The 25,357-nt window shown below is 46.9% G+C and overlaps 1 protein-coding gene across 4 annotated transcripts in view; it reads right to left on the bottom strand.

Moving 5' to 3' along the window:
* PHLPP2 (PH domain and leucine rich repeat protein phosphatase 2) overlaps positions 1–23,952 on the bottom strand; it is a 141,613-nt gene extending 117,661 nt beyond the window's left edge. For all 4 annotated transcript variants that reach the window (XR_013347619.1, XM_077830931.1, XM_077830934.1 and 1 more), the window contains exons 1-2: positions 23,831–23,952; positions 13,946–14,193 (exon numbers count right to left, since the gene is read on the bottom strand). Coding sequence is in view for 3 of the 4 variants with exons in the window: in XM_077830931.1 (XP_077687057.1) it covers positions 13,946–14,193; positions 23,831–23,929 (347 nt within the window). In the remaining variant the exon portion in view is untranslated. The remainder of the gene's footprint in view (positions 1–13,945; positions 14,194–23,830) is intronic.
* Positions 23,953–25,357: the final 1,405 nt, after the last annotated feature.

Genomic DNA, 25,357 nt, shown 5'->3' with positions numbered 1-25,357 from the left:
GGCCAGGGATGAGAGGTTTGGGGTGCAGGCTGCCCCAGGGAGAGAGGACTTCCCCCAGCCCTCTCTTGCCGCAGCATCTTGGGGCTGGGCAAGAGGCAGCCCTCACAGGCCGTGGCAACTGGTGGGGGCTCAACTGGGCCAGGGGAGGGAGTTCCTCTCCCTGCCAGCTCCGGCCACACAGCTGAAATGCGGAGTTGCTCTGCCAGACTTAACTCAAACCTTCTTCCCCCAGAACAGCATCCAAGACCTCGGGCTGGCAGAAATGATAAGTCAGAGTCATCAGGAAATGGCTCAGACCACACTACGAATGCTGGGTCTTGTGTTTACCCTGTATTTGTAGTACCCATAATATGTTTCTATATGGGACCATCTCAGTGGACCCCTGTGATCCTAAGTGAGCATTAGGAGATGTGAATTGCATTCAAGTGTCATGTGCCCTCATTAATATCTCGTTGGATTGTATGCGCTATCATCATATCTGAAGTTATGAAGTTTGGCTGTGTATGTGTTACTGAAACATGTTGTGAGGTTGAAAACACCCACAAGCAGCCTTTCAGGTACAGCAGTAAAAAGGTCAAACAATGTGAATGGCTTATTGAGGAAATGCACACAAGCACAAGGATTACCCCAGGAACTGTGTACAATAAAAACCTCTGAGCGATAGTACTACACAATGGGAACTGTTTGACCCAGGTCACAGCAAAACAGCTTTCCAGCAAGTGGGAAGAAGATATAAAAGGGGAAAAATGACATCACATGGGTACCTCACTCTCCCTACAACAACACACCTGGAAACACCTTAGGAATAAAGACTGAACGGGGGGAAGTGATAGTCCCAGGATAAGGGATTTCTAGCCTATGTATAAAAACCTGGGAAACCCAAGCTTCAAAGCCAAGGCAGCTTGTGCCTTAAGAATCTGCCAGCCTGTTTATCACTGCTAATTCATCTCCTACATATCTAGTATGTTAAGCTCAATTTGCAGTTTTGTTTATTTACCAGGTAATCTGCTTTGATCTGTTTGCTATCACTTAAAATCTATCCTTTTGTAGTTAATAAACTTATTTTATGTTTTAATCAAAACCACTGTGCATTTGACTAAGGTGTCTGTGAAAAATCTCAGCTTGGTTATCACAAGCGTGCACAGTCCTCTTCACGTTGCAGGAGAGGCTGACCGGGGTTTAAACCCATATACTGGCCCAATTTGACCAGGGCAGGATGGTCCCCTACTGCTCCAGGGGCCTAGGCTGGGAGGCTGGTGGTTAGAGAACCTGCATGTGACTGCAGCTGGGTGTATCCCTACCTGTGTGAATGCTGGTGAAAGTGCCAGGTTAGAGAGCTTTGCAACTTGTCACAGCAGCACAGTGACAGGGAACCCAAGACGGTGGGCCAGAGAGCTCAGTGCTACCCCAGTTCCAGGTGCCACCCCGGGGAGAAGCCATCACGGGTTTTCTGAAATATTTTGTAGGGCTATCAAGTGATTAAAAAATTTAATCACAATTAATCATGCAGTTAAACAATAATAGAATACCATTTATTTAAATATTTTTAGACATTTTCTGCATTTTCAAAAACATTGATTTCAATTACAACACAGAATACAAAGTGTACAGTGTTCACTTTATATTTATTTTTTATTACAGATATTTGCACTGTAAAGAAATTGTATTTTTCAATTCACCTAATACAAGTACTATAGTGCAATCTCTTTATCATGAAAGTGCAACTTACAAATGTAGAATTATGTATAAAAAATAACTGCATTCAAAAATAAAACAATGCAAAACTTTGGAGCCTACAAATCCACTTGTCAGCCAACTGCTTAGACAAACAAGTTTGGTTACAATTTGCAGAAGATAAACCTGCCTGCTTCTTGTTTACATTGTCACCTGAAAGTGAGAACAGGCATTCACACGGTACTGTTGTAGCCAGAGTTGCAAGATATGCTAAAGATTCGTATGTCCCTTCATGCTTCAACCACCATTCCAGAGGACATGCGTCCATGCTGATGAGGGGTTCTGCTCGATAATGATCAAGAGCAGAGCAGACTGACGCATGTTTGTTTTCATCATCTGAGTCAGGTGTCACAAGCAGAAGGTTGATTTTCTTTTTTGGTGGTTCGGGTTCTATGGTTTCCGCATCCGAATGTTGCTCTTTTAAGACTCCTGAAAGCATGCTCCACGTTTTGTCCCTCTCAGATTTTGGACGGCACTTCAGATTCTTAAACCTTGGGTTGAGCGCTGTAGCTATTTTTAGAAATCTCGCATTGGTACCTTCTTTGCATTTTGTCAAATCTGCTGTGAAAGTGTTCTTAAAATGAACAACATGTGCTGAGTCATCATCCGAGACTGTAACATGAAATATATGGCAGAATGCGGGTAAAACAGAACAGGAGACATACAATTCTCCCCCAAGGAGTTCAGTCACAAATTTAATTAAAGCATTATTTTTTTAACGAGCATCATCAGCATGGAAGCATGTCCTCTGGAATGGTGGCCGAAACATGAAGGGGCATACAAATGTTTAGCATATCTGGCATGTAAATACCTTGCAACACTGGCTACAAAAGTGCCATGTGAACACCTGTTCTCACTTTCAGGTGACATAATAAATAAGTAGCAGGCAGCAGTATCTCCCATAAATATAAACAAACTCAGCGATTGGCTGAGTAAGAAGTGGGACTGAGTGGACTTGTAGGCTCTGAAGCAGACGGGGGGGAACCTTTTTTCTATCAAGGGCCACTGACCCACAGAAAAAAATCAGTTGCAGGCCACACACAGCCCTGCGGGGGGAGGAGCGGAGGCTCGGGGCTTCCTCCCGCAGTGGGGTAAGCCAGCACTCGTGACTCCAGCCCCATGGGGGGGTGAAGGGAGAGGGCGGAGGCTCGGGTCTTCCCCTAGGTTCCAGGGTGGGGCCAGAAATGAGGGATTCAGGGTGTGGGAGCAGGCTCTGGGTTGGGGTGAAGAAGGGAGTGAAGGTTCCGGCTGCAGGTGCAGGCTCTGGGGTGGGGTCGGGGATGAGAAGTTTGGGGTGCAGGAGTGGGCTCAGGGCTGGGGGGGGAGTTAGAGTGAGAGACATGGTTCCGAACTGGGGCAGGCAGTTAGGGTGCAGGTAGGGGTGTGGACTCTGGGAGTTTGGGTGTGGGAAGGGACTCAGGCCTGGAGTGCGGGTGCGGAGGCCCCCCTACTATAAAAAGGGTGTGGACAAATTGGAGAGAGTCCAGTGGAGGGCAACAAAAATGATTAGATGGCTGGGGCACATGACTTATGAGGAGAGACTAAGAAAACTGGGCTTACTTAGTCTGCAGAAGAGAAGAATGAGGGGGGATTTGATAGCAGCATTCAACTACCTGAAGGGGAGTTACAAAGAGGATGGAGCTAGGCTTTTTCTCACTGGTGGCAGATGACAGAACAAGGAACAATGGTCTCAAGTTGCAGTGGGGGAGGTCTAGGTTGGATATTAGGAAAAACTATTTCACTAGGAGAGTGGTGAAGCACTGGAATGGGTTACCCAGGGAGGGGGTGGAATCTCCATCCTTAGAGGTTTTTAAGGCCCGGCTTGACAAAGCCCTGGCTGGGATGATTTAGTTAGGGTTGGTCCTGCTTTGAGCAGGAAATTGGACCAGATGACCTCCTGAGGTCTCTTCCAACCCTAATCTTATATGATTCTGAGGGGGTTGAGGTGTGGGGGCTGGGAGTGTGGTTGGGGTGTAGGAGAGGGTGAGGGGTGGGGGCTCTGGCCAGGTGGCACTTAACTGAGGTGGCTCCTTGTCGGCAGCACAGGGGGGCTAAGGCAGGCTCCCTGACTGCCCTGGTCCCGCGCTGCTCCCAGAAGCGGCTGGCAAGTCCAGCCCCAAGGCAGAGGGGCAGCCAGGGGGCTCTGCATGGTGAGTGCTGTCTGTGCCTGCAGGTACCGCCCCCGCAGCTCCCACTGGCCGCAGTTCCCAGACAATAAGAGCTGCGGAGCTGGCGCTTGGGGCAGCACGTAGAGCTTTCCTGATCACCCCTCTGCCCGGGAGCTTTTGGGGGCAGGGGGACAAGGCTCAGGGCTTCTGGCCCATGGCACGGAGACTTGCCATGGGCTGGATTAAATTAGTCAGCGGGCCAGAGGTTCCCCACCCCTGCTCTAAAGTTTTATGTTGGGTTGGGGGTTTTTTTGAGTGCACTTACGTAACCAAAAAAAATAAAAAATCTACATTTGTAAATTACACTTTCATGATAAAGAGATTGCACTACAGTACTTGTATGAGGCGTATTGAAAACTACTATTTCTTTTATCATTTTTATAGTGCAAATATTTGTAATAAAAATACTATAAAATGAGCACTGTATACTTTGTATTCTGTGTTGTAACAGAAATCAATATATTTGAAAATGTAGAAAAACATCCAAAAATATTTAATAAATTTCAACTGGTATTCTATTGTTTAACACTGCGATTAATCATGATTAATTTTTTTGAGTTAATTGTGAGAGTTAACTGCGATTAATCGACAGCCATAATATTTTGTATTCCCTCTGAGCAGTGCTCAAGACCCACATCTTCAAGACGAACAAGGGCCCATCAGCTGAAAATGGCTCCCTGCCTCCAACAAGATGGTCCTGGAAAGCTGCATAAAGCGTTGGCTGATTATATGCTTAGGAATCCTTCAAACACCCTTTGGCTTTTTTGGTATGAGAGCTTAAGATCCTCTGGCATCTGCTGCTGCTAAGACCAAGCACCCTGTACAGTCAGTGTAAAAGAGGCTTTTTATATAAAAAAAAAAAAGCAGACGCTTTCCCTTCCCTCCCTTGTGAAAGGGACTCACAAAAGGAGACAGATCCAGAAGAATGCAGAGCTTTTGACTGCTTTGCTTTCTGTAAGAGGTCTCTGAGTCCAAAAGAGGTTCTCTCCAATGCATCTCTCTTTTTTTTTTTTTTTTTGGACCTGATGACGAGATCTGGAAGCCTTGAGCTAGAACAGACCTACAGATATCCACCCATAACACAGATTATTCACTGCATAATTTTCATCAGAGACTACCTGGAACTGATGCTCCATCAGGACCGTGCCCTCTGCTCACTAACATTCACCTTCGGGAAGAAAATGAGCTGGGAGAGAGATCTTTTTCCAAAGCTTGACCTGTTCTTGGGCAAATGTGTTGTGGACTAACAGATCTCAAAGGGCTCTAGCTACAAAATGACAAGCACTTCATCCAAAGCAATCCCAGTACTGAAGCTCAAGGTTCTGAGGCACATTACATTGCATTTGTCTTTCCTCAGGCCAACCTCATCCCAAGTATAAAGCTTGCATGGGACACTGGGGGCAGGAGACAGACAGGAGTGTCCTGAAGGAGAATGTACTTTTTTTTTCCGATGACATCCAAGATAGGGCAGCAGAGTGGTTGTGTGTGCGGAGGTGGGAGAGAAGTGGGGGGTGTCTGCCACGCTGCTTCAGTTGGTGACAGAGGCGCACTGGGCTTCTGGCCTATCCATCTCTCAATCGTGGCTTCTGCACATTCCTGGACTGGCAACTTTGCAAGCTTTTTTAGCAACTTGGACAAGTCAGATTCTAAAACAAAATCACCATCCTGCTGCTCTTTCACCATGGAAATGTACCTCGCAACAGGAAGTTGCACAGACTCCTCAATCACTTCATTGTCCTAATCAGCTCCATTGCCTCCATATGAGCACCTGGAGTTAGCAAGATGAGGGGGTAGCCTGGAACATCAGCAATACTTTGGGATGCAGAGACACTGGATGTGCTGAGACCCATGAAGCAAGAGGCACAAAGAGCCAACTCAAGGAGGGTGTCAGTATTGCTGCAAAGTGCTCTGGCTACACCGAGTGATTCAAAGACTCCAAACTGAGGGTGAGAGGGAAGCACCGAGGTGTCACTGCAGCCTCAAGGCAGACTTTGAGATGTGCTGGTGAGACGTGCCCAGGTCCCCAAACAAACCCTAACACTTAAGCTTCCTGACTGTGGCTGAGAAAGGGAAACTGATGCCCTATATCTTGACATAAGCTACCTGAAGCCCCTAACTCCATCAGTGGTGCCTTGGAGTACAGTGGGGAGGCAATGCCTCATCAGCTGAGTCATAGCTCAGTGCCATCCGCAGCAAGTGCCAAGGCTTGGAGGGAGTCAAAAACTCAGCACATGGCAGAAATATTTTAATGAGCTTAGCAGGAAGTTGGGCCTGTGTTGATAAAAGTGGCACCCAGACAGAGTCCTGTAGACTAATCTGAAAGCAACTTCCATTGGGGAATATTTCAGAGTGGTAGCCATGTTAGTCTGCACCACCAAAAACAACGAGGAGTCCCTGTGGCACTTTAGAGACTAACACATTTATTTGGGCATAAGCTTTCATGGTCTAAAACCCACTTCATCAGATGCATTGAGGAGGTATAAATACACAGCATATGAAAAGATGGGAGTTGCCTTACCAAGTGGGGGGTCAGTGCTAACGAGCCAATTCAATTTAAGTTGGAAGTAGGCAATTCTCAACAGTTGACAAGGAGGAGTGGAAATCACTTTTGTAGTGTGAATGAGGCCAATGTAAACAGCTTATGCCCAAATAAATGTGTTAGTCTCTAAAGTGCCAAAAGGACTCCTCATTGTGTAGGAAAGACCATGCACAAGTACAATCTCTTCAGCTGCACATTTCTCAATAAAATGAATGAGGAGTCCTTTTGGCACTTTAGAGACTAACATTTATTTGGGCATAAGCTGTTTACATTGTTTACATTGGCCTCATTCACAATGTAAACAGCTTATGCCCAAATAAATGTTAGTCTCTAAAGTGCCAAAAGGACTCCTCATTCATTTTATTGAGAAATGTGCAGCTGAAGAGATTGTACTTGTGCATGGTCTTTCCTACACAATGAGGAGTCCTTTTGGCACTTTAGAGACTAACACATTTATTTGGGCATAAGCTGTTTACATTGGCCTCATTCACACTACAAAAGTGATTTCCACTCCTCCTTGTCAACTGTTGAGAATTGCCTACTTCCAACTTAAATTGAATTGGCTCGTTAGCACTGACCCCCCACTTGGTAAGGCAACTCCCATCTTTTCATATGCTGTGTATTTATACCTCCTCAATGCATCTGATGAAGTGGGTTTTAGCCCACGAAAGCTTATGCCCAAATAAATGTGTTAGTCTCTAAAGTGCCACAAGGACTCCTCATTGTTTTTATTGAGAAATGTGCAGCTGAAGAGATTGTACTTGTGCATGGTCTTTCCTACACAGAGTACAGTACAGACCGAGAGCTAGTATAGCTCGGGAATAACCAAGCAATTTATTGGGAGTATCTGCCCGCCGCTTGCGTGTGCTGTCAACCCTCCAGTCTAGTCTCATGAACATCATATCAGCAAGAGAAGTGGCTCAGGCTTACGCTGCAGGGGTTTCTCCTTTGAAACATTCTGGACTTGCGTTGGACTTGCACAACTCCCAGGGGACTGCCTTGAGGAAGACTTGGAGGCATTCCCCATGATACTTGAGTGTTTACAGTAACATCTCTAGACATTCCCCATGATACCCTGTACAGCATGCCCCATTCAGACACTTGTATTGTACTCTGCATTATAGATGTTCTTCTGCAGCACAGATTTTTGTCTGAAGCTGCTAAGTGGTATCGCTTCCTTCCAAGGGGTCAAGGCAGTAGGTGACATCCTGAAAGAGCAAAGAAAACAGCTGAAAGAAATACAAAACAAAGAGCTAAAAGCTTGTAGCAGTACGAGGCTTTGAAAATAGACCAAATGCTGAAGGAAAAAGGTTTGTTGTTCATCCACAGACCCATGACATGGTTCTTCAAATGTCTTTGGAGACTGGAACCTTGTGGACTGAATCAGTGCTCCCAAGCAACTGACAGACCAAAAGCCAAAGGGTCTAGAAATAAAAAGGCTTGGAAGGCATGGGGAGTGGGAGAGGGCGCAAACCAAAAAAAGATACCTTAAGCAAGTAAGTTGCTGGAGAGAGACAGCTCCTACAAGAAACTCCTTTACCAGACCCTGGTCAAAGAGGAATGGACTGGAAGGTTCCAAGGGCACTGGTTAGAATCCTGGGTGGTGCAGAACTAACAGTAAGTGAAGGCTGCTTGCCTCTTGACCCTATAATGTTGCCCTTAGGGGTCAAAAATGTTATCACTTGAGGCGTTCAACCTGTATAGAAATAGTGAATGCAAGATCCAGGATCCTAAATAGATGGTATTTGTGAAGAAAGTGCATTACCCGACACATCCTTTCATCCTCAAACTGAATACAGGAAAACATGCATCTTCCCCCAACAGAATACAATGCAATCTATAAACAGACAAAACCTGAAGGCAATCAGAAACATGCAACTGAAAAGACTGTACTTGTACATGCTCTTTCCTACACACAGTACACACTGAGGGCTAGTGTAGTTGGAGAATACACCAGCAATTCACTGAGAACATTTCCTCTCCTTTCATGTGGTGTCAAACCCTCCAGTCTAGTGTTTTCAGTATCACATACCAAGTACTGGTCACTTCAGCTAGGTCAGTGAGAGAGCACGATCAGGCCAGGGTAAGAAATAAGCATAGGAGAGAACAGGAGGCCAGCACAGAACAGCAGCTTCACAGACCCTCATGTAACTTTAGTTATTGCCCATGCATAAAAGCCAGGTTTTATACCTTTATAGATTCCAAGGCCACAAGGGACATTGTGATCATCTAGTCTGACCTTCTGTATAACACTGGCCACAGAACTTCCCCAAAATAATTCCTAGGGTTGTGTTTTGTTTTTTTTTTTAAAGAAAAACACCAATCTTGATAACACACCACAGCCCTTGGTAAATTGTTCCAGTGGTTAATTGCCCTCACCATTAAAAATGTTAATTATGATTCGCTGTTTACAATTACATTTTGAGACTTATGAGTTATCCAGTTTTTATATCATTCTATATTTTTAATAAAAATGTCATGCAGTACCACATCAAATTCCTTACAGAAATCTAAGTATATTACAACAACACTATTATTTTTATCAACCAAATTTGTAATCTCATAAAAAAAATCAAGTTTGTTTGACAGGATTTATTTTCCATGAACCGATGTTGATTGACATTAATTAATTACCCTTCTTTAATACTTATTAAAGAAGACTCACATCAGCTGCTCTATTATATCTTCCCTGGGATCAATGTGAGACTGGCCTATGATTACGTGGTTCATTCAGGTACAGAAAAGAGTTTTGTCCATGTAGTTTTCAGAACCTATCCTTTATTGTGAGCTATAACTTTTGAAAAACTTTCAAAGAGAACCTAAGGAATGGAAGGTCTTAGCTAGAAAGAAAGGCTGAAGACCTTAGACCTATACATCTTAGAGAGGTAAATGCTCAAAGGAACTTACTGAAATGTGTATGCACTTAATGGGGATCACAGAGGATCTACTTCAGCTGAGGAGTTTAGGACAAATATCTGGGGATCTTCTCCTGCCCCTCCTACCCCAAAAGGGTGATCAGTATTTGTATTCTTAATCCAGGAGATGTGGGAAAAATCCACCTACAAGGATTCAAATGGTGGGGAATTAAGAGTTACTTGGGGTCCAACATATCTGGGGTACAAGCGACATCAGATGCTTGACTGGGTTATTTGTGTTCATATGCATGTGACCACATTGATCAGCAGATTGTGCACTAAAATGGAATTCTCTTGGCATTTGAGAGAATTTGGGTATAGTGAGACCTTGAGTTTGGTGTCATCTTCCTCAGGAGAACTGACCAAGACCATGGACCATATCCTAATGTCAAACTAAGGGGAAATTCATACTTACTGTATCTCTATGGCCGGGGTTCTCAAACTTTTGTACTGGTGACCCCTTTCACACAGTAAGCCTGAGTGTGACTCCCCTTATACATTAAAAACACTTTTTTATATATTTAACACCGTTATAAATGCTGGAGGCAAAGCAGGGCTTGGGGTAGAACCTGATAGCTCACAACCCGCCATGTAATAACCTTGCGACCCCGAGGGGTCCCAACCCCCAGTTTGAGAACCCTGCTGTACGGAGACCTTCCCCCTTTGAGGTTTATTTACGAGACCTTCCTGCTACATTTACATTCAGAATTTTGCACAGGTGACATGCAATAGTTCAAGAACTGAATTTCAGGATCAAGCTTGTTGAATTGCTAAAGGCAAGAAGGTAGCAAGTGTGGGAGCAGGACCTGCTGCCATCAGTTTAAAGCTCAGGACTGGGTTTCAAAGTATTATTCACAGAGACCAATTAACTTAGCTATTCAACTTGCCACAAATCAAAGTGAAGTAATGCTGCAAAACAACAAGAAAAGAGAGGCTGAAACAAAAGTTCAAAAGGGGAATTAAAACACAATCTCTTACAACTGCTCCAACAATGCGTCTTCAAATCCTAACCTTATCAGGGCTCTGGGGTAAAGGGTCTGTGCTTTTCTCTAAGTGCTGGAAGATCACTACAGAACTAAGCAATGAGCCACTAAAGACAATTTTCCTATAAACATTTCACCTAATAAACACAATTTATCAGCTACATCCATGGCTCCATGCCAACAGCTATGTATATCCTTACTGTAACTGACCTATGCCTGGTTCCTGCAACTCAGACACATAGCCAAGTGAAGGGAGAGCTCCACTACAAATCTAGTCTTACTCGCCTCACTGTTACGATGCAATACAGAACAGGACTGCACTGTCTTCCTTTTCCTGTACCAATATGCTGAATTCAAGCTATGCTGCATGTTCTGTATTCTCAGCACCCAATGCACAACAGCAGAAAAATCTGGGAGCCAAATCCAGAGCTTGCAAAAGTGAGTGTAACATCACTGAATTCACTGAAACCGCACTTGCTTACAGTATTGAAGAGGAAGCCCGATTTTTATTATAAATCCTCTTTTTTTTTTTTTACAAATTTTCAATTTCAAAGAGAATGTTTTGGCTTGAAAAACTGCCATTTTCATATAATAGAATTGTTTCTGAAAATCTGAAGAAACTGATCAAACTTTACAAAACTCCATTTTCAAGATTTCATAGCCAGAGCCTTACTTAAACTGTACTGCACACTAGTATATATGCATGTCAAATCTCATAAATAAGTGACTAGCTTTCATCATCAATACTTGGTTTTCCATCATGAATTCCAGTGTGCAAAACTTTCTATGCCAAAACTACAACAAGATTTGTAAGCAGACAACATGTAGTGGAGACCTAGCCTGACATGAGCAATTAACATCTGGAGGGAGGCCTCATTTCTTGGAGGCCTCACTTCTTGGACAACAGAATTAGGGAGGTAAACGGATCACAGAATATCAGGGTTGGAAGGGACCTCAGGAGGTTGAAAAAGACAGAATGTTTGAGCCAGCTCAGATAAGATGGAGAACACCCAGGGACCCATTTATTAACAATGGACAAAATAGTTTGGAATGTAGAGATGAGGTAAAGACTAGGTCAAGTGAGGACAATGCATAGACAGAGCATGTTGCACAGGGACTGGTTCCTGCAAAGTAACCAAGCTAATTCAAAAACATGTGATGCAATGTAAAGTGTACATGTATATAAAGGAAGAGTTTTTCTGTGTAACTCTGGATGTATGGTACATACTATACTCTCCCCTACACTGGAGTCTGATCAGCATAGCTTTGCTGCATGACAAATAAAGGAACCTGAGTGACTAAATCTGGAGTCGAACTGAGTTTTTTGGATCCCAGAAAACTGGATAAAGTGTTCTCCTAGAAGTGAACAAGGTATTCTGGATAAGCTGAGTGGAAAAGGTTTCAGAGGGAATCTAACACTACAGCAGGAAAACTTTCTATTAAACTTTTAAAACATCAAGACCCCAGTCTTTTAATCATTCCAAGAGACCAATTTGTGCAGGACAAGTTTCTATTGCAGTGAATTTGTGCAGTTTGGTCCCTACCTAAATTTTATGTGCAAATTTATCAGCTGCCATGTCACATTTCTCTCCTCTCCTTTATGCTCCCACACTTCTCCCTAGATAAAACCATATCTGGGATCTCAGAAACTCAGATGTTCAGTAGACCCAACCTATGCTGAGCTATGCTACCTTGAGCATTAATCCATGCTGAGAGGTGGGGAAGGAGCTATAAGGAACATAGATTCACTTTTGTACTGAGGCAATTGGAAGGATCAGGCATCCTTCAGCTCATGAAGTCATTATACAATAAGTAATTCAGTACACATAGTTTTACACACCTATAACTTATTGTGAAGAAAAAACTTCAGTGTATAATTTATGCAAATAATACTTTATCAAAAATACTTAGTGATGCAAAGGACACCCAGTCTTTCCTCCCATCTGTCAATGACTTTCCCAAACACACTGAAGTCTACGGCCCTAGCAGTGGAACTTTTACCAGGAACTGGAGAAGTGCTCCAAAGTGCCATGCCTTTCCCCGTGCATTTTAGAAGAACAACATGGATTAGGTCCACTGGGAAAAGTGTGGATTAGAGACTCCCGTTTTAACTTTGTCCGTGAAAAGGAGCGGCAGGTTTACACGCTGAAATCCAAAATCCACTGTAGGTAATACAAAGTCTAAATTCAAAAGAACTCCATGGCTTGTAAAGCTATGAGGAATTCATGATCTTCTCAGCACAAAGTTTGTGCACATTAAACTTTATGAGCTGAAGTCTATTTTCAGTGCATAATGACCTAAGGCACAACACTTTATACACTGAAGTCCAAGTTTTCTGCACATAAAACTTTATAGCTTAAGTCTATTTATACTCTTAGCATACTTTGCAATTCATTTTTTTTAAACAAAGGATATCCCCACTGAAAAAGCATTAATTTATACAGTTACTAAATCATGACCATCACAGAAGTACATACCAAGATCACTTCAGTTAACAAAATATAGATGTCAAGAAATGATCACTAAAGGTAACTTAGAGATTATACATTCTCAAGAAAATTTACACTTGTGAACATGCACATTAGACATTTCTATGACCTTAACTCTGGCCCTTTTCGTCTGTGGCCTTTTTTTGGTGAATACATTTGAATAATTTGCCTAACAAATATGCTACCATTTAGGATTCCAGTTTTATAAAGATGAATAAAGATGTTAAGATAGTATATACTGGGAGTAAAATGTAGCCCTTTATATGGAAAAAGATGCAGCATTATATAAACAGGGACATCTCTCACCCCAGGGCATATTCTATGTCCAACTAGAAGTTCCCAGAAGTTAACTCACTCAAACGAAACACTCTTCAAAAAGGAGGTGCTTCTAGGGGAATTACCAGTCAAACCCTCCCAGCCAAAACACCAATGAGTGTTTCCTATCTGAGCATAACAGCTTCAATCCATAAATTATAGTATTATATGCTCAGAACTGGATCCATCTGTCATACAGAACCCCTTTGTTGACCCATAACCTGAGCTTAGGTGATCACGTAAATAATCACTTATATTTTAGAAAAAGTTAAGATGCTTGTTTAATTAGTGCAAATTAAACTAAAGCTACGATGCAAGTAGGATAAAAAAAACAACAAAGATTATTTTAAAATGGGCTTTGCAGTGAGTCTGAAGCCTAGTATTCAGCTTGAGGACTAGTGGTAATAGTTAGCATAAAGCCACATTAGACCTAATAACACAATCTCATTTTAAGGGGAATCCACAGCCCCACTGATTCCTGAGTATACATGATGCAAATTCAGCTATTAGTCTTATCTTGTTTCCTAGTTCTGTGATTTTGTTTATAATAAACATCGTACAAATAAAACTCAGTCTCTATGTATGTCTCACCAGTCATCATCTTAATTAATCTCTAAATAGCCACCAAAGAACAGACCTGTTATTAGTGACTAGTGCATCTTGCACCCAAAATGAATCATAAGGCTATACCTACCTACTTTAAATCAGCCCTAGTTTCATTCACATTCATTTGCCCACAGCAAGAAAGCACTGCCCTCCATCCACTTCTGGAATTGGATTTACCCTTTCCTTCTGTCCTTACCTGACCAGGTCTCCATGGAGCTGCAAATAGAGGTTCTCCCTACCCTCTCCATCACAGATCTCAGATGCCAGGGTATCCACTGTACAAAGGACCAAGTGCAGGTCAGAAGAGGTTGCAGTTGCAGAGTCTGCTCCATAAATGTACACACAGCCTCGCCCAACATCCTCTTTCAGCCAGTCTCTCTCACGGGAGCCAAATCGACTCCTCCTGTTCAAGCAGTTTCTGCTCCCATTGCACTTCATGTTCCTCTAAAGGACATCAAAAGTAGATGGTTAGCTGCTGGCACGAAGACTGAAATCCAATAGATTGCCTGTTGCTTTCCTTCTCCAACACCTCCAATGACCAGCCAAGTGTAATTTCCACACCTCACCCACCTCTCCTTCTGCTTTCCCAAATTCCCCTCATCCCTCATGGATTGCAGTCATCCAAACAGCTGCTTACTCCTGGGGGAATTCTGCGCCACTACACGTGCACAGAATTCATGTCCCCTGCAGATTTCTTTGCTTCCCCACAGAAAAATGACTTTCTGACAGGGAAACAAAGGGAAGCTGCAAGAGCAGTCACGCACCACTACCTAGCTGCGCAGGTTCATCGTTTCAAGCACCTGGAGCAGCCGGCGGAGAGGTAAATCACCGCAAGGCTGGGAACACCCCATCCTTTGGCTCCTACCCTGAGCCGAGATCACCTGATAGCCCTGGCTGGGCTGGAAGCTGGAGAGGACAGGATTTCTTCTTCCCCTGCAAAGGAGTGGATGGGGCTGTGTCAGACCCCCCTCCCCCGAGAATCCTCCCCCAGCTGCAGGAAGCTCAGCATTCTTCCATGCTTCCTGCCCCCATCGCTCCTCAGCTGCGGGGGGGGGGGAGGGTGGGTCACTGGATGGGGAGCTGCTCCCCCATCCACCCAATCCCCATGCATCTGGACCTCCCATACCCAGACACCCCTGCCAAGCCTCACCCCATATACCCAGAACCCCACTAGCCCTCCATACCTGAACCCCATCCCACTGAACCTCAACCCCTGCACCTGGAGCCCTCCTGCACCCAGACCCCCTGCCTCCGGACCCCCACCCCTGCACCCAAACCATCCCCACACTGAGCTCCCTGCACTCAAACCCCCACCCTGACACGCCCAACCCCCCTGCACCACCCTGAGCCCCCACATCCAGACCCCCAACTAGCTGCACCCAGACCTCCACCCCACGAAGCCCCACTCCCCCCAGGATCCAGACCCCCCGCTGAGCCCCAAACACTCAGACCCCTCCGCTGAGCCCCCACCACTTTCACCTGAAAGCCCCGGCAGAGTCCCATTGCCCCTGCACCTGGAACCCCCCCAATGAGCCTCTGTGCATCCAGATCCCCCCACACCTAGACCCCCCACTGAGCTGCCTGCACCCAGATAGTCTCACACAGAATCTTCTCACCCCACACTGAGCCCCTCCACACTTGGATCCTGCCTGGTTGAGCCTGCCTGCCCCACAGGTGCACCTAGCACAAAGGGGCAGGGCCACAGGGTGTTTCTGTGGTATACTCAGGCCTTGTGCTGTGTCAGGGTTCGGTGCAGCCTCACCACTGAGTCCTTGTCCTGGGGGTAGGGGATGGGGAGGCTGCAGGGTAATCTCCCACCTTTGTACAGCCAGTGGCCTATGCTCCCCACCACCATGCTGAAGCCTCTGCATTTATTTATCGACAAATAAAGCTTGCAGAATTTTAAAATATTGTGTGCAGAATTTTTTATTTTTTGGCACAGAATGCCCTCAGGCATAACAGTTGTGGACAAGACATGTGAGGAGACTGAATAAACTAAGGTAAGGCTGGAAGTGGCCCCTGGATTGTGCCTGGAAAGCATCTGCAACACCCTTTATCTCTATGATCTAGAAACATCCTTCACCTCTTTGGATCTCACCCATTACTAAAGAGAAGCACACGATTAGCAGGAAAATTAAACCACAGATGGGACCAAATCCTCTATCCGAGCTGACTTGTTTGACACTTTGATGATTCAACAAGGATGCATTAGAAAAATTGGAAAGAGTCCAGCGGAAGGCAACAAAAATGATTAGGGGACTGGAACACATGACTTATGAGGAGTGGCTGAAGGAACTGGGGATGTTTAGTCTTCAGAAGAGAAGAATGAGGGGGGATTTGATAGCTGCTTTCAACTACCTGAAAGGGGGTTCCAAAGAGGATGGCTCTAGACTGTTCTCAGTGGTAGCAGATGACAGGACAAGGAGTAATGGTCTCAAGTTGCAGTGGGGGAGATTTAGGTTGGATATTAGGAAAAACTTTTTCACTAGGAGGATGGTGAAACACTGGAATGCGTTACCTAGGGAGGTGGTGGAATCTCCTTCCCTAGAAGTTCTTAAGGTCAGGCTTGACAAAGCCCTGGCTGGGATGATTTAGTTGGGGATCGGTCCTGCTTTGAGCAGGGGGTTGGACTAGATGACCTCCTGAGGTCCCTTCCAACCCTGATATTCTGTGATTCTATGAATATGGAATTGTCTCCTTAATGACATAGTCATGCTCCTTCCCTCTTGCCTAGAAATACAGCTCTACCCAGGGCTGACAAGAAGTGGGGAAAAGGAAGACAACTGTATCAAGGCCCCAAGTCCAGGGCTCCCCGCAAAATGTCTAATGTCTGTGTAAATAAAGTGAAATTGCAGGGAGTGAGGCCCCAGTGAACATTCTGTACTAGGGCTCCAAATTTCTCTTGAAGGGCCTGACTCTACCACTACTACTAACAAGAAAGTGCCCTAAAAGCAGAAATGGCTCAATTCAAACCTCACTATGCTAGCTGTTCGTTCCACAGCAGGTGTTCAAGCTCATAATCTGTGAAGAGTGAAGGCCACTGCTCCAAACGGACATGCCCTAAACCTATCACAGTAAAGTGTTAGGCAAATCAATATTACATTGTAAAACAAATAATTTTTCTCACTCTGCCTCAGAGTCCCAAAGTGCCAGATGCATATTCCACATAGCAAAATAATTTTTACAATAGTTTGTCACTTTAGCAGTCAATGTTGTCAACTAGATTTTCCTCTATTAGAAAATAGAGGCTCATCAGAGAGAGATGAGAGAGAGGCTCATCAGAGTATCTAAGAAATCCTTCTGGAGTTAGCTTTGCTTACAGATGGTGGTGCTAGATTCCCATAAGCACCTATCACCTCACTAGCAATGCAACATTTCATCCTCTACAACAGTGGTGACCAAACCACAGCTCGCAAAACGTATGTGGCTCTTTTACAGTTAAAGTGTGGCTCGTGGAGCTCTCCACGCTCCCCCCTCTCCCCCCCGCCATTCTCTGCCTACCAGACTGGGGGCGGGGGGGAGGGGGAGGATACTCAGGGCTTCTGCCCTGGATTTGGGTGGTAGGGCTAGGAGCTTCTTCTCCCCAGCAGGGAGGGGGGTCTTGGGGCTTCAACCCCACAGGATATACCTGCCAGGACTCAGGGCTTCAGAAGGAGCATTGCTGAAGCCCCAAGACCTCCCTCCCCACAGGGCTGAAGCCCCAAACCCCGGCAGGTGCCTCACACAGAGCTGAAGCCCCAAGACATTTCCCATTATAAGACCCTGTTTTCAATTGCCTATATCTTTGCCAAATTTTAACCATTTGGGCTCCAATTTTCCATGCCGGGTGTCTGTTTCCAGCTGAACTTCTTTTTAGAAAATTTCAGGCAAAACAGTTTCTGAGAACGAGGCTAGGGAAAAATGTCTGACACTGTATAGCAATTCTTATGTTATGCCCATGTTAAAGAATTCTTTGAAAAGTTCTGGTCCCCATGCTTTGGAGCAGGGACATGAAAAGGGGAGGAGGTCTGGCTGGCCTGTGTGTCAGGAATATGCCTTTTAACATTCCCATTAAAATTTTCCCAAATTAGGCCAAACTATAAACTTTGGGGAGGGGAGGGAAGAATCACAGTTCACACACTCAGTGGAGGCTTCTTTGATTTTAGTAGCCAAAAATCTCTGAAGATTCTGTACTTACTGACCATGCTTGAGATTGCACATCCTCCAGCGGCACAGAGCAACTGAGCATGCTTCAGCTCCTCAACTACATGTGCACCATTACCACAGAGCATGCTCGAGCCCAGGATACAGGCACAAAGCCAAATTTTCCCCCATAATGACATTTACCAGCTGCTCCAGGTTGTGGTGGGACCACCAGACATTAGAACTGAGAGCAGGAGCCTGTCTCTTCAGTGTTCTCAATGATCTCCCAGAGGGCATTTAGGCAGAAACAAGATAGAAGCTGTTTGATTCAAATGCACAGGGGACAAAAGCTGAATTGGGAGGAGGGAAAGGAGTAGATTAGGACAAAGTGTCTGGTGAAATTGGCACAGGGGGACGACGACACAGATTGGGCATGAAGACTGGGAGCAGGGGGAGTAGAGACTGGAACTGACTGGACAGGTAGGGTGAGACTGAGAGCCAGTGTGGTACACAGTAGGGTGAGGGGAAGGAAAGAGCCTGGGAGAGCCCTAAAATCAGACAAGGAAGTGGGGAGACTGGGGCTGGATGGACAATGAGACTGGGACTAGAAACCAGTGGTAGGAAATGGGGGCAGGTGGATGGAGAGGAGGCAGATCTGACAAGAAGCAGAGGCGCACGGCATGAACTGAGTGTGCCTCAACAAGAGACAGGGAGGGGAGAGACTGGAACTAAGTGTGGAGAGAAAGGGGGGAGACTGGGACTCAGAGAGTGAGCCCAGAGAGTGAGACTAGGACTGGGACAAAAAGATGGAGGAGGTGAGACTGGGAAGGCAAAGAGAATGAGAATGGGATGAGGAGCCTGGGGTGGGGAAGAGACAGGACAGGGACAGGACTAAAGGGGTCAAACTTGGGGGGAAAAGAGAAGAAGTCTCTGTACCCACCACAGCACATTTCCCTCGGTAGCCTAGAATGGAACTCAAGATTCCCAAGTCTCATCATTCCTCTGCTGTCAGCAAATATCTGCTGAAACTGACTCAAAGTATGTGTCTCATCCCCCTGCAGTGCTGGTCCACACAGAGGATGCCAACCTACTATTGTTATTGATTACTCTGTTAGCTCAAGTAGCAGAAGTCCTTGTGGTGGATCTAAAGGTTTCAACCCTGCTGATGACCCACTTGGGCGTCAGTGTGATGCCACGTGATGGAACTGGTCTTTTTTGGTTTGCTTTTTTAAAAGCTAGGAAGTTGCATACACGCACACACACACACAAATTATGTTAAACAAACATCAGTAAAAAGAAAAGGAGTACTTGTGGCACCTTAGAGACTAACCAATTTATTTGAGCATAAGCTTTCGTGAGCTACAGCTCACTTCATCGGATGCATACTGTGGAAACTGCAGAAGACATTATATACACAGAGACATGGTGTATATAATGTCTTCTGCAGTTTCCACAGTATGCATCCGATGAAGTGAGCTGTAGCTCACGAAAGCTTATGCTCAAATAAATTGGTTAGTCTCTAAGGTGCCACAAGTACTCCTTTTCTTTTTGCGAATACAGACTAACACGGCTGTTACTCTGAAACCAAACATCAGTAAGGGTTGCAAAGTTAAGCACTCAGAAGTTAGGAAATGCCAGAATTAAGGTGGCCTGTGCAGCCTTAGTTTGGCTCCCTTGGGCATATGTGTTATGATGCTATCTTTAATTACATGATCATATACTATTCATTTCCACAAGACACCAGCCTCACCCAGGGCACAAGATGGATACAACTCAATTAATGGGTAGTTATTCAATATTTTGTTTTCTCACTGTTTTTTGTGTGGCTCCATGCCTTGTTTACTGCACACTATTTAAACCCTGCTCTGAAGACAGAATTACTAATTTCTTCCTGGACTTTCTATGGAGCTCATCCCTATAGTATGTAAATGTTTCACAAACAATTAATGTATTTCACAACACCCCTATGAGAAGAGGGGATGATACTACCCCCATCTTATGGATAGGGAAATAAGAGACAGAGATCAAGGTCAAAAGTTTCTACTGATTTTGGGTGCCCAATTTTAGATAACTAGGACCTGATTTAGAGTAATTAGCATTATACGTTTATATGTTCACAGTACACCTCTCACTGACTTGCAGAGGTGCTGTGCACTCACAGCAGCAACTGAAGTCAGACCCTGGAGTCTCGAGTCAGGCATTCAGAAAATGAGGAACTAATATTAGTGGTCACCTGTGAAAAGTTCGATTTAAGTGATTTACCCAAAATCACACTGTGACTCTGTAGCCCACAGCCCGCTGGGGATGTTTGTTGAAAGCTCCTTCACAGAGCCACAAACATAGGCCTGTACCTGGCACAGTTCACGAATTTTCCCAACACTTGTCATTCCTGCAGTGAGGGGGAGACCCTAGCATACATCTACATGGGGTATGTCAGGTTGCAGTCCCTCTTACTGAGGTTCTGGCTATACTTTCCCCTGTTCCTGGCACACCCCATCCATGACCCCACAAAGTTGTGAGACCTTCTTATCAACCTTCTCCTGGCGCTGACCATCCACCACTCCAGGAGGAAGAAGCTAGATGGGCATGGGTGCTCTGTGACTTAGGGCCTATTTCTGTTCCCTTGTCCATTCTCACCTCCAGGCAGAGTTCCTCCTTAGATGCCTTTGAGGAACAGTGGGCACTGCCTGGAGCAATCTGCTCAGTGTCCCCCTCTGGATCCCTCGTTATTAACCTTTGACCTCACTCCCGCTCCTATTTTTTTCCCCACTTTGTGCCCCCAAAAATCACTTGTAGCCTGGATTCAGTGGTTCTGCCCCTTTAGCTGAGAGGGTAGGCCTTTAGTTTTGGGCAATCCTATTCCTGCTCTTCTACTAATAGTACAGTGACTCTGTGGAAGAGGTAGGAATAGAATCCAATTCTCCAGGGCAGCATTCACTTGTCTTAACCACGAAACCATCATTTCTCCTCCTGCAATTCCTTGCCTCATTCACTACACATATTCCAACTGTTGCCGGCACAGAGTGTCCAGCGTCACCAACAAACTTCTGCAATAAACAAGGCAGAGTCCTATAGACAACAGCCGACTGTATCCCCATATTCATCCCCAGATCAGGTTCATCCTGTGCACTAACAGAGGTGGAGTCTGGTGTAAAAAAACCAAAAATAGTTTGGTTTCAGAGTAACAGCCATGTTAGTCTGTATCTGCAAAAAGAAAAGGAGTACTTGTAGCACCTTAGAGACTAACCAATTTATCTGAGCATAAGCTTTCGTGAGCTACAGCTCACTTCATCGTATGCATACTGTGGAAAGTACAGAAGATCTTTCCACAGTATGCATCCGATGAAGTGAGCTGTAGCCCACGAAAGCTTATGCTCAAATAAATTGGTTAGTCTCTAAGGTGCCACAAGTACTCCTTTTCTTTTTGCAAAAATAGTATGTGATCATTGTGACTGAATGCCCCGCTGCAGTCACACCCTACACACTACTGTAATAATCTTTGTACAAGATATGCCTTGTGAGGTATCATTTAAAAACTGATAATACATTGATCAATATTTTTGTGTAATGTATGTATAAAATGCATATTAAGAGTTATCAACATAAACTGAAATTCTGACTGAAATGTTTACACCAGGGAAGGGGGTAAACCTGTTTCTCAATCTCAAAGGACACGCTAATGCCTCTAGCCAGGTGTCAGCAAAGTTGATTGGCAATCACCCGTCAAGTGGCCATTCTTTGGCAACAGAGGAAGGCAGGCACTCTCTATGCTCACAGTGGGAAGGCACTTTATCTAGGGGTAACCCTCAGGCAAATGCATTTCAAAGGTTGACTGGACTATAAAAGCGAGGGACAAAAACACACCAGATATTCTCTTTCTCTTCCTATCTCTTTCACCTAAGACAACAGCCTTTGGACTTTGGGAGGAGTTCTGACCTGAGAATTTGGTCAGCCCTATTGCTAAGAACATGTGGTAAGGATTTTACCTTGAACCAAGTCTAGTTTGTTAAGTTTTAGTTACTAGAAAGCGTTTCATCTTTCTCTTGTAACCATTTCTGACTTTAATACCTTATACTTGTACTCATTTAAATTCTACCTCTTTGTAATTAAACTTGTTTTATTCTTTAGTCAAAACTAATCCATTGCTGTGCTTAAACTGAATTGTTTGGTAATGCCAATTAAAGTACCAAACTGTTGTATATTGACTCCTTACAGAGGCAACAGACCTCTAATATCTGAACTCTCGCCAAGAAAGCTGGACAGTGCAGAACACACGTTTTGGGGAAAATCCAGGACCAGGAGTGTGTTGGGGTCACCCTGCAAGTGGAAGCCAGAGCGTGACTGGAATGCTGCTGGCAGGCTGCAACTATACACAGACACTCAGACTACGACAGCAAAGATGATAATTTGGAGGGAAGCACAGCAGGCACTGAGGACTCCTGTTTTTGCCTCCTTGTATGAAACTCCTCAGAAGAAGAGGTGTGCTGGATCTCAAGTACAGTAGGAGTAAAGCAAGCAGTTCTGCTGGCTTTGCCAAATAAATGCCCTTTCCCAACACAGATTCCTGTGTGAAACAAGCTGGAAGTGTTATTAGTAACACAGGTAAGGGAACTATTTTTAAAGTACTTTTAACCAGCTAGTGACTCACTCAAGGTCACATGAGAAGCCTGTGGTAGAACTGAGGCGAGAACACAGGAGTCTTGGCTCTTAAGAACCCCTTCTTCCAAATCTTGATCCCTCCCACTCTCTGTTTTTACCATTTAAGCTTGTCTATTTATTACTGCTGTGTTAAGTGTTCTACTCTTAAGACAGCATCATATCAACGCAAGAGTGTGTCTCATTTCTTGACACTAAAGCTTTTGCTGATGCCTCCCTTGTTGTCACCAACTCCGCAATTTGCCACCCCTTGCTGTACTCTAACTCAGACTAATCTTCTCGTGGCAAGGACCATTTTATTTTTGCTAAAGTGCCAGGCTCACTGGTGATGCTATTTGAATAAATACAGAACCAGACAATACCAAAGAAAGGGAGTAAAAGAAAAGTATGCCTTCTTGGAGGGAAGGGGAGAGGTTTTGTATATGCCTCTGGGGCAAGTGAATGTCATGGTTATAAGTTAAGTCCTGTCTATACTATGGTAATCACCATGAACTTCTGACCACAGCATTATTAGGACACCAGTGTAACCAACATATGGCTTCATTAGAAGTCTGTTGGGGTTTCCTCTGCAAGAGGTCTTGGAGGAGAAATTCACATAATCCAAAGTCCACTCCCTGGGCTGCCAAGGGGTAAATTCCCTTCTTCTGACATTCACAGACTGCTTCAGGAGCCAGACACGATGGATGACGACCCGTTAGACACGTCCACCACCAAGACGTATCACAGTGTGAGATCAGCAGATGGATGAAGAGCTGCGGGCCCAGGATCAAGCCAGGGAAACGAGAGGCGATGCCCACATGCAGCTGGGGAGCGCGGGGCGGAACGGTGCATTAGGGAACTTGCCAGTGCCCCGCCCGCACCCTGATTAAGGTCCACAGATCACCCCGGTGCTGGGAGCCGTGGGGCCCAGGGCTCACCTCTCCGGGACGTGCGGGGGGACGCGCTTTCTTCCAGCCGCTCGCCAGGACGCCGCGCCTGGGACGAAGCCCTGGCCGCGGGTCTCCAGCTCACGCTCCCCGGGCTTGGGCGCCGCCGCCGCCGGCCCCCCAGCCCCGGAGGGCAGCGCCGCGAGTGTGTGGCCCCCGCCCCGAGCCCCCCGGCAGCAGGGGCCGCCGTCCTGCGCCGCATCTCCCGGGCCTGGCACGTCGGGGTCTGACGCCCCGGAGCGCTCCGGCGGCCGGCACCGTGCGCCCCGTCGGGGGGCGGAGAGCGCGCGCCGCACGGGGAGGCCCTGCTCCGGCCGCGGGCCCCTCGCTCCGGGGTAGGGCCGGCCGCCCCCAAGCCCCCGGCCCGGCCCGCTCACCTTCAGCACCCGGATGCCCCCGCGGCTCCCGGGCCGGCTTCCGCGGGCGCCGCCGGCTCCCGCCGCCGCCGCTGCCTCCTCCAGCGCCGCCGCCTCCATGGGCCCCGGCGCGGCCCCGGCCTCCCCCTCAGCGGCGGCGCCTCGCGCTCGCCGCGGCGGACTCCCAGCCGCGCCCACGGGCTCATTAGCATAACGGACACCGCCTGCCGGGCCCCGCCCCCTGCCGGAGCGGAGGCTGGGGCCGGAGCCCCTCAGCTGCCGCGCCTGCTTCGGGGGGGGGGCGGGGCGGGGCGGAGCAGAGAACTGGGGGCAAGTTAGGGCACTGGGGGGGGCCTAGCCAAGTACAGAGCGGGGGTGGAAAGGGGGGGGCTAGTCGGGGAGGCGTGGACAGCACAGGCAGGAGCGCATGGGGGGCTAGCTAGGGGGCAGGGCATGGAGGGGGGCCTAGCCAGGAGTAACAGGAGTGGGGGGGGCTAGCAGGGGAGCTCTGGGGGGAAAGGAGGGGGGCTAGCAGAGGAGAACATTGGAGGGTGCCTAACCCGGGGGGGGGGGGCGCTAGCCAGGGGGAACAGGAGGGGGGCTATCAGAGGAGAGCATTGGGGGGGCCTAGCCAGGAGGAAGAGGAGTGGGGGGCTAGCAGGGGGAGCACTAGGGGGGCTAGCCAGGGGGAACAGGAGGGGGGCTATCAGAGGAGAGCATTGGGGGGGCCTAGCCAGGAGGAAGAGGAGTGGGGGGCTAGCAGGGGGAGCACTAGGGGGGCTAGCCAAGGGGAACAGGAGGGGGGCTATCAGAGGAGAGCATTGGGGGGGCCTAGCCAGGAGGAAGAGGAGTGGGGGGCTAGCAGGGGGAGCACTAGGGGGGCTAGCCAGGGGGAACAGGAGGGGGGCTATCAGAGGAGAGCATGGGGGGGCCTAGCCAGGAGGAAGAGGAGTGGGGGGCTAGCCAGGGGGAACAGGAGGGGGGCTATCAGAGGAGAGCATTGGGGGGGCCTAGCCAGGAGGAGCACTAGGGGGGCTAGCCAGGGGGAACAGGAGGGGGGCTATCAGAGGAGAGCATTGGGGGCGCCTAGCCAGGAGGAAGAGGAGTGGGGGGCTAGCAGGGGGAGCACTAGGGGGGCTATCAGAGGAGAGCATTAGGGGCGCCTAGCCAGGAGGAAGAGGAGTGGGGGGCTAGCAGGGGGAGCACTAGGGGGGCTAGCCAGGGGGAACAGGAGGGGGGCTATCAGAGGAGAGCATTAGGGGCACCTAGCCAGGAGGAAGAGGAGTGGGGGGCTAGCCAGGGGGAGCACTAGGGGGGCTAGCCAGGGGGAACAGGAGGGGGGCTATCAGAGGAGAGCATTAGGGGCACCTAGCCAGGAGGAAGAGGAGTGGGGGGCTAGTAGGGGAGAGCATTGCAGGGGTTGCCTCACTGGGGGCAGAGCAGGGCGAGAGCCAGTAGCAGTAGGAAGAGGTGCCTGTTTCTCCAAGGCTGGGGGTGATAGAGAACATGCTCTGGCCAGATAACCAGTCCTGTAGGAATAAAGCTCTC

This window comes from Eretmochelys imbricata, chromosome 12 (assembly GCF_965152235.1).
Source record: "Eretmochelys imbricata isolate rEreImb1 chromosome 12, rEreImb1.hap1, whole genome shotgun sequence".
NCBI classification, from domain to species: Eukaryota; Metazoa; Chordata; order Testudines; family Cheloniidae; genus Eretmochelys; species Eretmochelys imbricata.
Note: the sequence above shows the minus strand (reverse complement) of the source record. Positions and strands in the feature narration are given on the sequence as shown.